The sequence below is a fragment of the Gavialis gangeticus genome, unplaced genomic scaffold (genome assembly GCF_001723915.1).
Source record: "Gavialis gangeticus isolate Ggan-Ray unplaced genomic scaffold, GavGan_comp1, whole genome shotgun sequence".
NCBI lineage: Eukaryota > Metazoa > Chordata > Crocodylia > Gavialidae > Gavialis > Gavialis gangeticus.
Window position 1 is genome coordinate 9,177,215 of NW_017729031.1, and position 14,394 is coordinate 9,191,608.

Genomic DNA, 14,394 nt, shown 5'->3' on the forward strand with positions numbered 1-14,394 from the left:
TGAGCTTATACAACCTGACAAGCTCATTGGCTGATGTGACTCAGAAGAGATGCAGGCCATTGCTAGCAATAATGTTTAAACTGTTGATACACACCATTCAAAGGCCCTGTGTGGCTTTACAATGGGTACACACTTATAAACACAAGACCACATACCCTACTGTGCTGACAGAGAAGGAAATCAGTAAAACCCTTTTGGACATATGAACAAACTGAATGAAACTGATTTATTTGACAATTTGGTTTAACCCAACAGACCACATACATGCAAGACAATTAGCAAGGCATCTGCTTTTCCATATCTACATTTTAAAAATAGAGTTAAGAAAACTTAAACAGTCACTGTCCTTTAAATGCTCAAACACTGACATGAATGAATGAAGGAGAGACATATTACTAGATCGAGAGCTTTAAAATCAAAGAATACTAAATACATGCAGCACCAGTAAACTAATATCTAGAAAACAGTTTCTAGAGAACATATTCAGAATCACCAATACAAAAATACCTTCCCTGAAGCAACTTATTTTCAATGACTTGCCCTGGAGATGAAGACTAATTATCACCTGGAAAAACCAGTATCATAATTATTGTAAAAACACTTCACGGCTCCTTTAAGTCATTTTAAAACTTTCCAAAAACGCAGCTGATAACAAGAAAGCCTGAAGTCCCATTTCACATTATATCAGGAACAGCACTGCTCCTCCTCCACGTTCCAGCCAATGCCCCAACCGTTCTCACAGCAGGTTTTACTACCTGTGCAATGCAGTAGTTTTATTTTTTGCATTTTTGCCAAAGAATATAAGCCCCACTCCCTTCTATGTGAACATCTCTTGTTAGTCTTTAAAGCCTGGTTCAAATTGTCCATTCCTGTGATTGCACTGGGGGGGAGAAGGAAGAAGAAAAAAGAACCCCTAAAAGAGTTACTAATATTTGGTGAAACACATGGTGGAAACTGTTTATGTTAGTAAAAATGCAACATGAACAGGGTAAGGGATACAGAGTAATGTCAAAACCAGTGAAGCACTTGCACACTCCCCAGTGCTGTAAAATGGCTCTCGGGAGATTATCTTCAGTCCTGGAAAATGCTGTCATTTAAAATAAGTGTTTTAAATGTGGGGAAGCAGAAGAACTACTGAAAACAATAACGATCCACAAGGCACAAATGTTCAATACCTTTCCTTTAATATTTAAAATGCTTTCCCTTGCCCCTGTGGCACATAGCTATGTTGGAAGTAAAAAGACTCGCACCCAAAAGTGTCTTCTTTAAGTCAACTGTCAAATCTGTATTCTTTAGTCAGGTAGGGGGCCAGAAGGAGAATTTTTTTCCGTAGATATCAATATTCATTTTCTTTTCTACAAAGCCTTAGAGACTAGTACCACATGCAGAGTATGTGTTGCTCTCTTTCATGGATCTAATATAACTCAGCACTACAGCTAACCTCTCATTTGTATTTTATTCTTTACAGTTCACTGCTCTGTGCCATTCCTGTTTGGCATAATCCCGAATGATCTATTTTAAGTTGCCAAAGAGTGTCTAGCTCTACTCCCAATTCCCTCAGCTGGCATCCTTGTCCTCAGTAAGAAATGTGTTGTATGATTTTAAAAAAGCACTGAAATAAAACTGCTCTCCGCTTCTTCAAAAAGTATTTTACATTTCTTACAACATAATTTGTTATTTATAGTTTTATGGGCAGCATAGAATGATATAATTCACTGCACTACTTTCTTTATTCAGCATCAATCATGGCTCTTGTTAGTCAAGTTGAGCAGAGTCTAACAGTTTCTAAACAGATCTGCCTTCCGCACATAAGGTCCATTCTTGTTAATTACTGCAAAATGAGATATGAAGCCAAGAAATGAAAACTTGAATATTATGAATTCTGCACAGCCTATGGATACATATATCCCTTCAATGTATGTGCAAGCATCCAATATTGTTAGAAAGATGCAATGCATGTTCATAGGATCATAGGATGTTAGAAAAATAGCGCTGTCTAACCTTGTGCAGGCCAAAATATGCAAAGCACATTTCACGTGATTAAAATTAAGCTTGTATTTAGCTGCTTTATTGAATTGGGACCTTATCCAGGAAAAAAGCTAGGGATGTGCAATTCCTGTTTTATTCATTCATTTTATTATAAGACAATGTAAACAAACATTAAACAAAATTATCAAATAAAAACTCAAATAACAATTATGAAGCATTGTGAAGCCATCATCATGTCTATCTGTAACTTTTTGTCCCTCTAGCAACAACAGTGTACAAGCCAGTCTAAGCCAACACAGATGCATTACATAACAAACTAGCTATAATTATTGCAACCTAACATCCCTAGTTAACATCACTACTGAGTAATCATCAGGGATCTGGTTTTCCATTTCCCACAGAAAAACAGAGAAAATGTGGATTTATCATTTTAACAGAAAAACATGAAGATTTTGCACTTATGCAAAGACCTCTCTGCAGATTGGCAGAGTTCCAGCCTGCAAGGGGTGGAGGGCACAGAAGAAGGGCAGTCAGGCAAGGAGTGCCATGGGTTGGCCACCAGACAGCCTGGAGAGCAGCTCCTGCAAGTAAGTCTGGCAGGGGGGAGCGGGGATTGAGGCCTCCATAGAGAGAGGGACTGAGTTGGGCAGGGTTGGGGCTGCTGCCCAGCCAGGCAGTGTGGGGTCAGAATGTGTGGCCACAGGGCCCTGGCAGAGAGTGCATTGGGGCTGGGGGTAGCTCATCCAGAGAGTTGGGGGAGGGGGGAGGCAGGCTCCCCACTGCTGCGTGCACTCACGGGGGGGGGGCGGGGAAGGAAGAGCATGGAGGAACCATGCCCCCCAGACCTGTGCACAGGGTGGGGGCAGGGTGGGTGCAGGCTGCCCACTGTGAGGTCAGGCTCTCCCTGTGCTGCCCCCACCCCGGGCCTCTGCAGCCCAGTGGGTGGGACCTGGCAGGGAAACTCTTTGCCACTCCAGGCCCCGCGTCACCCTGGCGAGGCAGGGGCAGCAGCACAAGATTGTGCCCCTCACTGCTACAGGGCAGGCAGGGGGCACATTGCCAGGGCAGCACAGACCTTGTAGTGGTAAAGGGCTTCCCAGCCCTGCTCTGCCCTGCTGGGTCCCGGCCACTGGGCTGCGGAAGCCCCAGCGGGAGTGTAGGAGGGAAGGGAAGCCCGCAGCCCACACCCAGCCTTGCACACAGATCTAGGAGGCACGGGCCCATCCTGCCAGGAATGAATGTCATGGTGGGGTGCTGGCCCCACCCCCTGCCAGAGCCTACAGCAGGCAGCCCGCACCTGCCCCACCCACGGGTCATTAGGAGGGCCCAAGGGGCTGGGGGGCTGAGGGGTACTCACAGAGCCAGGGGGCCAGGGCTGCAGCAGCAGGGGGAGGGGAGGAGTGGGCCTGGGCCCAACGTGGGCAGTGTGGGGGAGAACCAGGCCTGAGGGTGGGGAAAAGCCAGCCCGCCATGGTGGTGTTGGCGGTGAGGAGAAGCAGCGGGCCCAGGCCAACACAATGGGAGGAGCAGGCTCAGGGCTGACACAGGGGAAGAGGTTGGGGGAGAAGTGGGTCTGGGCCTAAAGTGGGGAAGAGGCCTACTCCTCCGCTCCCCCCACTACTGTCACATCAAGCTGGGCCTGCTGCTCTCCCCCCTTCCCCCTGGCCCTGCAACAGGCCAACTTCTCCCCCACCTCAGGCCCGCTCCTCCCCCCACTTGGGCCATGTTGGGCCCGGGCCCATTCCTCCCCTTCCCCACTGCCACATCAGCCCCCCACTGTCATGGCATGCCCGCTCCTCCCAGCTCCTGTGTTGGGCCCACTCCTCCCCTCCCCACTGACACATCAGCCCACATCAGCCTTGTGGGTGGTGACGATGGAAGGGGGAGAGGCAAGTCAAGGTCTGGGCCAGTGGCCTCACCGCCCCCCTCGCAGTGTCCCGACCCTGCTCCTGCCCCCCTGCACCACCGCTGCCACCTCCAAGAAGGCCACCTCCAGTAGCCTCACCTTCCTGCGCCTCTCCATCATTGCCACCTGCAGAGAGCACTGCTGGCCTCGCCCACCCCCGCTCCATTCCCTGTGTCCCCGCCATAATGGCAGCACTCTGCCATGCTGATATCTTCAGTCCCAATGCTGTATTCACACTCTGATTGGCTGTTTCAGTCAGCCAATCAGAGCGTGAATAAAGCATTACAGCCAGACAGAGTAGAACTTTTATTTTATTAGTGGTGTTTCATTTTAATTGCAAATTTTGGGGTTTTTATCAGGGAATTTGCCATTTTTTTAATCAGAGAAAACCAGGATTCCTGGTAATCATTATATCATTAAAGACTCTTAAGCACATCCCTCCAAGAAATGCATTTTTGAAGAGAAGGTTTTCTTGCTTGTTTATTTGTGTTTGCATTGAAACACAAGCCATCATAACCTCTTAGTCTGATCATGTCAATGACAGCTTCCCCCTGTAATAACTTTATCTTGGGCCAAGTATTCCCTTCTTGCAACAAAAAACCATAGGAGGAGCCCGCGTGACCTTTCCTAGGGCAGATTTTTATAGGTGAGCAATTTATGGTACTGAGGAAGGAGCCCTAAAACAGCAGTACCAGCTTTCCCCATTGCTGCCTATTTGGCCACATTTAGTTCAGATCTCCAGATCCTAGCAGACATGAAAGGCAAGTTAGAAGCATCAATCAGGCCACAAGGAGACAATACTCCAGAACAGCTATGCCTACCTTGGCTCCAGCTATTAATTCCTCAAAAGCTGAAACCCAACAGAGGCCTGTATCCTTCTGAGCCTTTCTTGTTCCTTTTATAACAAGATCCATATTGCACTTTTTATGTCCCCTTCTGTTTATAGGCAGAACACTAATTAAGAATTATATGGTCTATCTTCTCTCACTAAAGCCAAGAGCAAAACTTTAATAAAGGCTAGAATGGGGCCTTAACGAGTAAAGGATTGCTGGGTAAAAACTTGCAGCAATCTTATACATTTCTATGTAAAATGTTCTTTGCAAAGGATGGGTTTCAATACAAACTGTGCATATCCAGAAACACATCCCAATTTCAGACAGACAGCAAAAAATTCTACAGTGCTATACAAATGGTTATGGTGACTTATATTTCAAAGAGCAATCGCAAATTATTAGCACATAATGTTTTTTATCAAGTCATATATTAAATAAAAGTAAACAATTTCCAAAAAAGTATCCAAGCTTACACTGATTATAATAAAAGGAGTAATTTAAGAATCACCTATCTACAGACTGCCTGCACTAATTCCACAGGAGCATTTCTTTTGGATCAGTCAAAGATTTTCATTCTGAGCAAGTTTACTTCATCCTTGCCTTTTCTTGAGAGTTCTTTTCCAAGTTAAGATGTACATATCTAAAATTTCCAGTGAGCAACAACAGTGATCAACTTTACATACAAATCCACATTATATTCCTATTACTACACGTGGACTCCTATATAGGTCATACCAATCAAAATGTCTCTGAATGGAAAACTCAGTGTTAAAAGTTTCAGAAGCAGGCTCCAGTGGTACCTCAGATGAAGCAAAATCAAAACCCAGCTACTGAGCCAGCTGGGAAAAATATTATCCAGCACTGTTACATTCCCACAACATTGTGATGCAAGTACTTTCAGCTGCAAAAATAATGCCTGAACTCTGGACCAGTTCAGCTACCTGCCAACATTAAATTATTTTTTTTCAGATACCGTAAGGACTAATGATATAGTTTATCCTTATGTGTCAAATTTCAGTACAGGCTAATTTCTTTTACCACTGTTTTTAGAAAAACATATTCACTTGATTCAAACACTATAGCCAAGTTGGTCACTTTTCAGTCTAATTTTGGGTAGACTCACCTTTGTCCAAACATCAGGGTAGACTTTGTTTCAGCTTCATTGAAGATGGAAGGAGAACAGCAGATAACAATAGTAGTTCTGCAGTTCCCACCAAGAGAGTCTTGAAGAATTCGAGTCATTTTGCTGTCTCGGTATGGAACATGTGTTTTCTAAATAAAAAGATAGAAATAACTGTTTTCAAACACCTTTGTTTTTAATATGCACAAGAAAGTTTAAGACCTGATAATTTTGGTGTAATAGGTATATGGTTAAGTGTACAACATGTACTGTGCATCCTAAGTGTTCGACTGGAAGTGACTGTGAATTCTTTAAATTATGGTTCCAGCAGAAATAAAAACACAGTTATCAGTTTACAGTCCAAAGCCAATACTTTCTCCTTTTTAAAATGGAAGTATCATCTTATTTCTATTACCCTTTATGTGCATGGTAAATAAAAATCATATTTGTCAAATGAAAAAAGGGGGGGATTACTTACAGTTCCCTCTGCCAAAGCTGATATCACATTGCCCAGAGCAGACAAAGACTTATTGATATTTTTAGCTTCATCAAGAACAGAGCCCTCTGCTCCAGTTTTGCTGACCTACCAGAGATAGAAACCAGTCAGATTGAACTGTCAGCAAGAGCTTGTGCAAATAAAGTTACAATACAGGAAGGGACAGGGGAAAAATAATAGACTCTCATAAGAAAATAAGTTTTTCCTTTGAAATAAAGTGTTTGTTAAGAAACATCTACTAAAAACATTTAATAGCATTTTCATCTTTTTCTCTTTGTTTTTTCCTTCCTTTTGGCGCAATGCAAGAAAAAGCTAGCTTATGCACCCTTACTTGGTTAAAGGAACCATGGGAGTTCTGCCCAAGATGTGTATAAAAAGGTTATATATTTGTTGTTTCATTGTGGTTTTTAAGATACAGCATGTTTTCAGCCCTGTTTCTTTATGGAACTATGGAAAATGGATGCCATTTCACATGAAAGGAAGAATAACTGTGGCAATGAACAGGACAACTCTCTGAAAGACTGTGCGATTCCAGGTTTTCTACTGAATTCCCCCAAACCTATTCACAAGTTGCAAATCTATGAATTTAAGGCAGAAGAATGGAATTCTGATCGGCTACTCAGTTTCCAAAGTGTTATCAACACATTTTTAATCCAATAATATAAATTAAATAAACACATATACTAATGTAGGTGAAAGGGCTTTTTCGTCTGAAATAACAGAAAAGCAATCTCAGGTCATCAACTAATGCAAAATCAAAGTTATTCGGCAAGCCACATCAATACATTTGAACCCAATTTTTTGCTCAGTTGCTTTCTAAATTGGAAAAATGAAAATCTACCATTAACATGAAAGAGCTACCTATGCTATTTAAACTCAATTATTTCTCAACTACTTACTAGTATTGAATGTATATGCTAAAAAGCAGGGACAAATGTAAAGAAGCCTTCTAAAACTATATCAGAAGTGTTCTATACTTCCACAAAATCATGGTTTTAGTTGCAGGGAGACATTCTGAATGTTCTGCAATCTGCTAACAACATCCTCTCTTTGATGTTAATTCCGTAGCGAGAAACAGAGTTTTTGTTCAATTGCAGTTTTGTTCTGACCCATTATTCTTTTGATTAGCAAGATAAATTTTTTATTTTACTTAATATTTTTGTACCTTAAAAGCAAAAATAGCTTATACAGTCAGTGTTATGAAAGGATGCATACAGAGAACCTGAAAACATACTAATAGCCTCTGATGATCCTAAATGAACTAATTGCTAATGTTTCATCACCTAATACATTAAATGATCTAAAGTACCAGAAATGGAATAAATCTGAAAAGATATTACAGTAATGGCCTAAGTGGACACTTTACAGAAAGCTCATAAAACTTCCAAACAAACAACACCGGTGAATGCCTGTCCGCACATCCATAATAGCCTTCTCTACAGCCACTGGCACACGTTACAGTTACAATGGATTAATGTGTTTAGCACACCATATGCAGTAAGAATGCTACACATTTTGCAGCATTGCAGTCAATTTATGGTGGCATAAAGCTGCAAACCAGCCACAAAGTTATGCCACAAAAATGTGCAACATTTTTAGCTAGCTTGTATGGTGCCATAACTTTTATAGCATCTTCATGCTGATGTTGACAACCAACAATCAGCTAATTGTCAGCACTGGCATGTGGACAGGGGTTAGCATTGGGACTAGGACAGCTCTGGTCCCAATGCCAACAATCAATTGCCAGGAGAGTGGATTCCGTGGTAGGGGGCAGCTGAGGGGCTCTGGCTCCTAGGAGCCTGGCAACCCGAGCCCAGCAGCCTTTACTGCCTCATTTTGCAGTCCCCATGGGGGGCTGCAGGCGAAGGTATTTAAAAATGCTGGGTTGCAGGAAACCAACCTGAACCCACACTTTTTGGATACCCCAGGGCAAAGGAAACAGGGATAGGGGAGAGACTCCCCGATCCCAGTGCCCCAAGACATTCTAAAACCTACACATACAGCTGGGCTTTCCTGGGACTGGGCTGACAATCAACTGCTTGTCAAAACCAGCACCAGTAGCCCAGGATCTCTAACTGACCAGGGACTGTCAGGGCAGAGTCCAACAATGAGCTAATTGTCAAACTCATCCCCAAAAACCCAAGTTTCAAACTCTCAGGTTGGGTCTGACAATCATCTGAATGACAGATACACTGCAACAGCCTGGGTTCGTGAACCAACAGTCAGCTGATGGTCAGACTGACTGTAATAGCCACAAGTCTGGAACCTACACAAGTCTGGGACTGGAGGCATCCCCATGTCTGGATCTCCAGGATCAAGACTGCGGCAGCTCCGTGGTGGCCTGATCGGGATTTTATGCTACAACCCAAACATCACACCTCCTGACATGAACATCTGGCAAGGCAGGAGACATCATGCTTGGGATGTAGCAATTCCTCCAGCAATTCCTCCAGCCCCAATCATGCCATTGTTTGAACATCTGCCAGGAGCCTATATGTCAGCGAATGAACACAGCCTTCTGTAATCACCATTAAAACAAGCATAAACTTCCATATATAGATCTGGAAGGCATGAAGTTATACGAATAGATAATGACCCATTTCATTCCACTACAAACTTAAAATATCCTTTATGGATGCTTTGTTTTGCATTTCATTCTAGTAGCTCTGGTCTGCTCCTTTTCTCCACCTCCTAACATTCAAATATCAGCTCTGCTTAATCTGCATACAGTTTTTGATAGTGCTAAAGGTAGGCTGCATTAGTTACAGAAGTTTTATCCCCCAAGTCTACAGACTTAAGTTGCACCAATACCCACTCAATTTAGGAGTTCCAAGAATGCTTCTAAGCAAGGTAAAAATTACTGATAAAAAATATGTTCGTTACCTTCTCACTTCCAGCCAAATCCACCAGATAAAGCTTTCCACTGAGTTTTTTTTCAGTTTCTACGTTTTCTTGTTTAATATTAATTAAGAAGATGCTGTGGCTTCTAGAGCTGTGTTCATTCATATCTATAGAGAAACAATATTTTTAAAAGGTTTTTGCTTAATACTACCCTTTTCAGAAAGTTTTAAAATATGCCAACATATCTGATGTTGTCATAATTTAGGATCAACAGGTAAACTTCACAAAATAATCCATATACATTTTGGACACCATCCTGAGGCACTCAGCATAGTCTCTCCACAAGAGTAGGGTTCAACATTTATGAAATATAGAGTGACCATTTATTTTCTCCCAACCTGGCCTGAAATTTAACCAGCTTCATGACAAATGACATGACCTTGAAAAAAATAAGTACCTAATTTTTCCATTAAATAATTAACACTATTAAATATTATATGAAAATAAAAAACTGGGGGGCTAAAATAAAAAAAAAATTAACATAACTTCATGAAAAAAGTTAATGAAAACCCAGGTGCTTTAGCAGAAAAACAGGCATTCTCCTACTTTGTTGGTACACCTGCACACATAAAAGGTAGAATATACATTTCTAAAAAATAAAAATGCAACAAGAAATAATAGCAGCATACTGGAATAAGGAATTTGTTGAGCTATTGAGTCTTGAGAGTGCTTGAGTGATAAGACATCTGAGTTGAGGTGTGTCTGTTTAACTTGATTTACAGTAAACATAATCCTGAAAAAATACACTTGAGATACGTGCAAGAATGTTTAAGTTATTATTACTGCTTATATGCCAAAATGAGAAAACCAGGAATAAAAGTGCTCAAATGTCTATACCAGGGTTGTCTAACTTCTAAGTGGCTGGGGGGGTGCATGCTTGGTGGGTTGCACCAAGACAGACCGCACGCTTCACAGACCACACCAGTGCAAGCCACTGAGCCCCTCCTCTTCCTCCCCCTACCACTCCCTGCTGCAACATGCGTTGGGGTGCCCTGACCTCACCTGCAGCTCTCTGGCCTTGGGCTCCCCTGCTGCACCACATTGTGCAGCCACCCTGAGCTGTGGTCTGCCCCAGGCACAGAGCTGTGCTGCTGAGTGTCTAGGATTTTTAAATAAATCTTTGGGGTGACTTACATGAAACATGTGTTACATTTTATTAAGTAATGTCCTATTATTTGACCAAAAGCTTACTATATTTATTCTATGTAACTTTACAGAATCCAGACATAGTTCATTTTGTTGAACAGATATATATCATAAATGAAACCATCACCAATGTTGTAAGAAACTGTTTTCACAGCAATAGGCAGCATCACATACAAGGGCAATTAGCAAGAGGCTTTAAAAAACAAAACAAAACAAAACACTAGCTTGACATTTTTCCCCCCAAAACTTCACTCTAACTATTGGCTTCTTAAAGAAATATTGCAAAGATTCCAGGTTAAGCAAGTTCCAAATCAATTATTTAAAAATATTCTCAACACTTTGTAAAAAGTATATCAAAAGCCATCTTTACTTCTTTTTTTTAATACCTTTCAAGTCAAAGTGCACCTTACCGCTAATAATGGTCATAATCTGACCAAATTTATTTGTAGTAGAGGGGTATGTGCAGACATTACATTTGATCTAACTAGGGTTAGATTGATCTAAATGCTGATCTTGTGAAGACATTCAAGAGGTTTAAATTGGGCCAAAAATAGTGGGCCTAATCTACCTTAGTTCACCTAGGCAATTGAACTAACACAGATCCAAAATGGGTTAGCTCAATCTATCGAATACATGGACACATTCAGAGAGCAGCCCCAAAGCCCTGCAACTTGCCCCAGCCCTGGGGCTGCATTCTTCCTACTCTCTGACACTGACGAGGTGCAGCAAATGTCTGTATGTTCCCTACTATACCTGGTGTAAGTACACTGAAATAATGCCCAAATCTGTTTCCCCAAAGTCAATGGGAGTTTTCTATCATTCAAATTTGGCACTAGATTGCAGCTTCATGTGCATTTGTTTTTATATCCCCTTTTTAACTATCTACAGGTATAATTTATTAGGCCAATATAAAAGGATCTCTCAGGCCTCAGTGATCACCATCAGAAAATCAATGTTTATCAAGTGTGGTATCTAAGTCAATGGAGCTATACCACATGCTCAAATTTGAGCCTGTGCTTGGTGTTTGGTAAATTCTGACCTTATTTCTGACTCTTCAGAACTCATATATAGGGTCAGGGTTTTGGGGTGGGGTTTTTTTTGTTTGTTTGTCTGTTGATGGTGTTAGTTGGTTATTGAGTTTGAGGGGTTTGTTATTGTTTTTGGTTTTGGTGCGGTTAGCTTTTTTAGGTTTTTGTTCATTTGTTTTAAACCCACTTGATGAACATCACTTACTTGTAACAGCTACATGGCGGTTGGCTTTTCCTTCATCAATAACATCCAAGACTTCTTCAGGACTAGAGACAAACCTCTCTGTACAGCCCTAGAAACATACAAATTCAGTATTTAGAAGCTGAGAAAACACACTGAAAAGATGCAAAGGAAAATATCCATCAGAACAGACAAAAAGAAACTCCCCCACTAATATCTAATATGATCATTCAAAAGATAATGAGCCAAATTCTGCACTCCTCAGGTAGAATTCTAGTTCTTTGTGTGTGTCTACGGCAGCTTTCTAGGTACATAAATGGTGGTTTTGGCACTTACGTGCAGGTAGCAATTCTAATTCCCCTGCAGTGTGAATGCATAAGCCTGTGCACATGGATCAAACATGTTCAGTAGGCTGGCTGGACAGCTACAGGCTATGTATGTGTGCCCAAATCTGGACATATAACTGCCTGTATGCCACAGAAATGTAGCCAACCAGAAACCCCTAACTAGCAGGTGTTAGATGCTGGAGGAGGAGGACAACTTCACCATGTTCTAGCCCCAAAAGCTGAGTGGCTAGGGCTCTTGCCGAGGAAGCTGGAGACTTTGGTTCTAAGTCCTGCCTTCTCCCAGAGCATCCCTCTGGCTTCCCAGCAGTGCTCTACCTACCATGCCTGCCACAGTTTAAGCTCTTTTCAAGCTGTCCCCTTTGACAGCCATGAGAAGGAGATTTGTGGGGCAGGTGGATGAACAACCTGGTGGGTGCTTACTGCTCAGTGCAGTGGCCACTACCTTAAAGGGAGATGACCCTTGGTTCTTGCTCAGGCTGTAGCTCTTGGGGCCAAGGGGGAGCAGAAACCTCCTCACTGTACTGTTCTCCATCCATTTTATCCAATGACTTTTAAATGTAACCACCTGACTTGTGGCATGGTGGTTGAGCACTATAAAGGAAAAAGCAGAAAAATGGAGGTTCAAACCCCCTCTGGGCAAGGGGGATTTAGAACCAATGTTTCCAGCTTCCTAGGTGAGTGCCATAACCATTAAGCAGTTGGGGGCTAAAACTTGAGTGCCCTTCTCTCCACACCCCTTCCAGGACGTGCCCATATATCCAACCAATGTATAGCTCTTCTATACGTAATCAGTCTATACGTGCATTTTTACACATCCTCAGCATAAACGTAGGGCCAAAAACAGCTCTAGACTGCTAGAAAACCATGTTAAGTTGCACAAAGGGAAGCAGAATTCCATACCTGTTGACTTCAGTGAGATTTTTGTGGCATAACTTTAGGGAAAATTATTCTCCCATAGGAGTAAAGGGCCAATATAATCAGAATACTTATAATAAGGAAATTTCATATAATCAGGACACTGCAGAATCAAACAATATCCATATGAGCCACTAACTCATATTAGTCCCCAGGGCCATAATTATTTTCTCATTCTCAACTTAAAAGGTAGGAGAAAATTGTTCTTCCTTCTACAAAAATACAGTAATGCCTATGAATTTATTTTGCCTGCTCCCCCCCCACCTCAAAAGAGGAGGAGGAAAAGAATCATACAATATGCTCCCCTTTTCATCAGAAATTTCTATTTAGTTATATAAAGTCTAAAAAAAGGAGCAAAAAGCTGTAAAGCAACAATTTATGCAAATTCCCCATGACAACATTAGCTTCGCTGGAAAACTATCAGGTCAAATAAATTATAGCATCTATGCCACTGAATATTAATGATGAGGAATTATATATTTTTGTTCATGTTCATTATTAAATATTAATATAAATGTTTAACTTTCATTGCAACTATAAGCTTTTAAAAAGCAGGAAAGTGAAGCAAAGAGAATAAAAGATTCAAGCTCATGAATGTTTCAGGAAACTGTTTAAATACAAGCATCATCATGAAAAAAAAACTACCCACTTAACCAAAACCTCAATCTGCCTTGGCTACCAAAATACATAAGAACAGCCTCATCTAATTCCTTCACATATTTCTTCTCTCAAAGCTACCTACAACAGGAGTGCTCAACCCCTGATTAATTGGCCAAATCTGGCCTCCAGTGCCTTGTCATCCAGTTCATGGGGCTCCCCACATAGCCCTCTGCGCTAGATTGGGCATGCAGGGCCAGGCGGATGCAGTACAGAGCCCCAGAGCCTGATCCCAGCAGGCAGGACTGGGTGAAGGCAGCACAGGTTCCCAGGTCCCCAAACACATAACATGGGGCTGATGAGGGCAGTGTGGTCCAGATCCAGGAATGCACTGTCCAAATCAACCCACAGACCAGCCCTGCACCACTCATTTGGCCCACTGGGCCAAAACATTGAGCACTACTGATCTACAAAATTCTAAGTATATTCTAAATATGTAAAACTCTCTTTCTATAAGAACATAACATCCTAAGATATGCCATACTAGGTAAGGCCAAGGGTCCATTCTACCCCATCTTAGAAAGGGAGTACATGGACACAGCATGTCTACTAGGGCTGTGTGAATCTTCGGTAGCCAATTAGATTCAGAGGAAATTTGGCCCAATTCAGAGACCGAATCTCCAAATCCGAATTGAATCAGGAGACCAAGTAAAAGCTCCAAATCGATTTGAAGCATCCAAATCATTTCGGAAAAGCTTCAGAAAAGATTCAGACAATTTGGAGATTTGGCCATAGACTAAACAGGCAGCTGACACAGCTGCCTCCAGCTGGTAAGTCTGTTGGGGTTGGGGAAGGAGGGAGGGAAGAGGTGTGGAGGAGGGAAGGATTGGGGCTGGAGCAAGCTGCCCAGCCGGGGCAGGAGGTGCATTACTCAG

The 14,394-nt window shown here is 42.1% G+C and overlaps 1 protein-coding gene across 1 annotated transcript in view; it reads right to left on the reverse strand.

The window, feature by feature from the left end:
* The window catches only part of KIF5C (kinesin family member 5C), a 132,372-nt gene that overhangs the window by 66,414 nt on the left and 51,564 nt on the right, over positions 1 to 14,394 (reverse strand). The window contains exons 7-10 of the mRNA XM_019522795.1: positions 11,625 to 11,712; positions 9,228 to 9,352; positions 6,327 to 6,431; positions 5,852 to 6,000 (exon numbers count right to left, since the gene is read on the reverse strand). Coding sequence (XP_019378340.1) covers positions 5,852 to 6,000; positions 6,327 to 6,431; positions 9,228 to 9,352; positions 11,625 to 11,712 — 467 coding nt within the window. The remainder of the gene's footprint in view (positions 1 to 5,851; positions 6,001 to 6,326; positions 6,432 to 9,227; positions 9,353 to 11,624; positions 11,713 to 14,394) is intronic.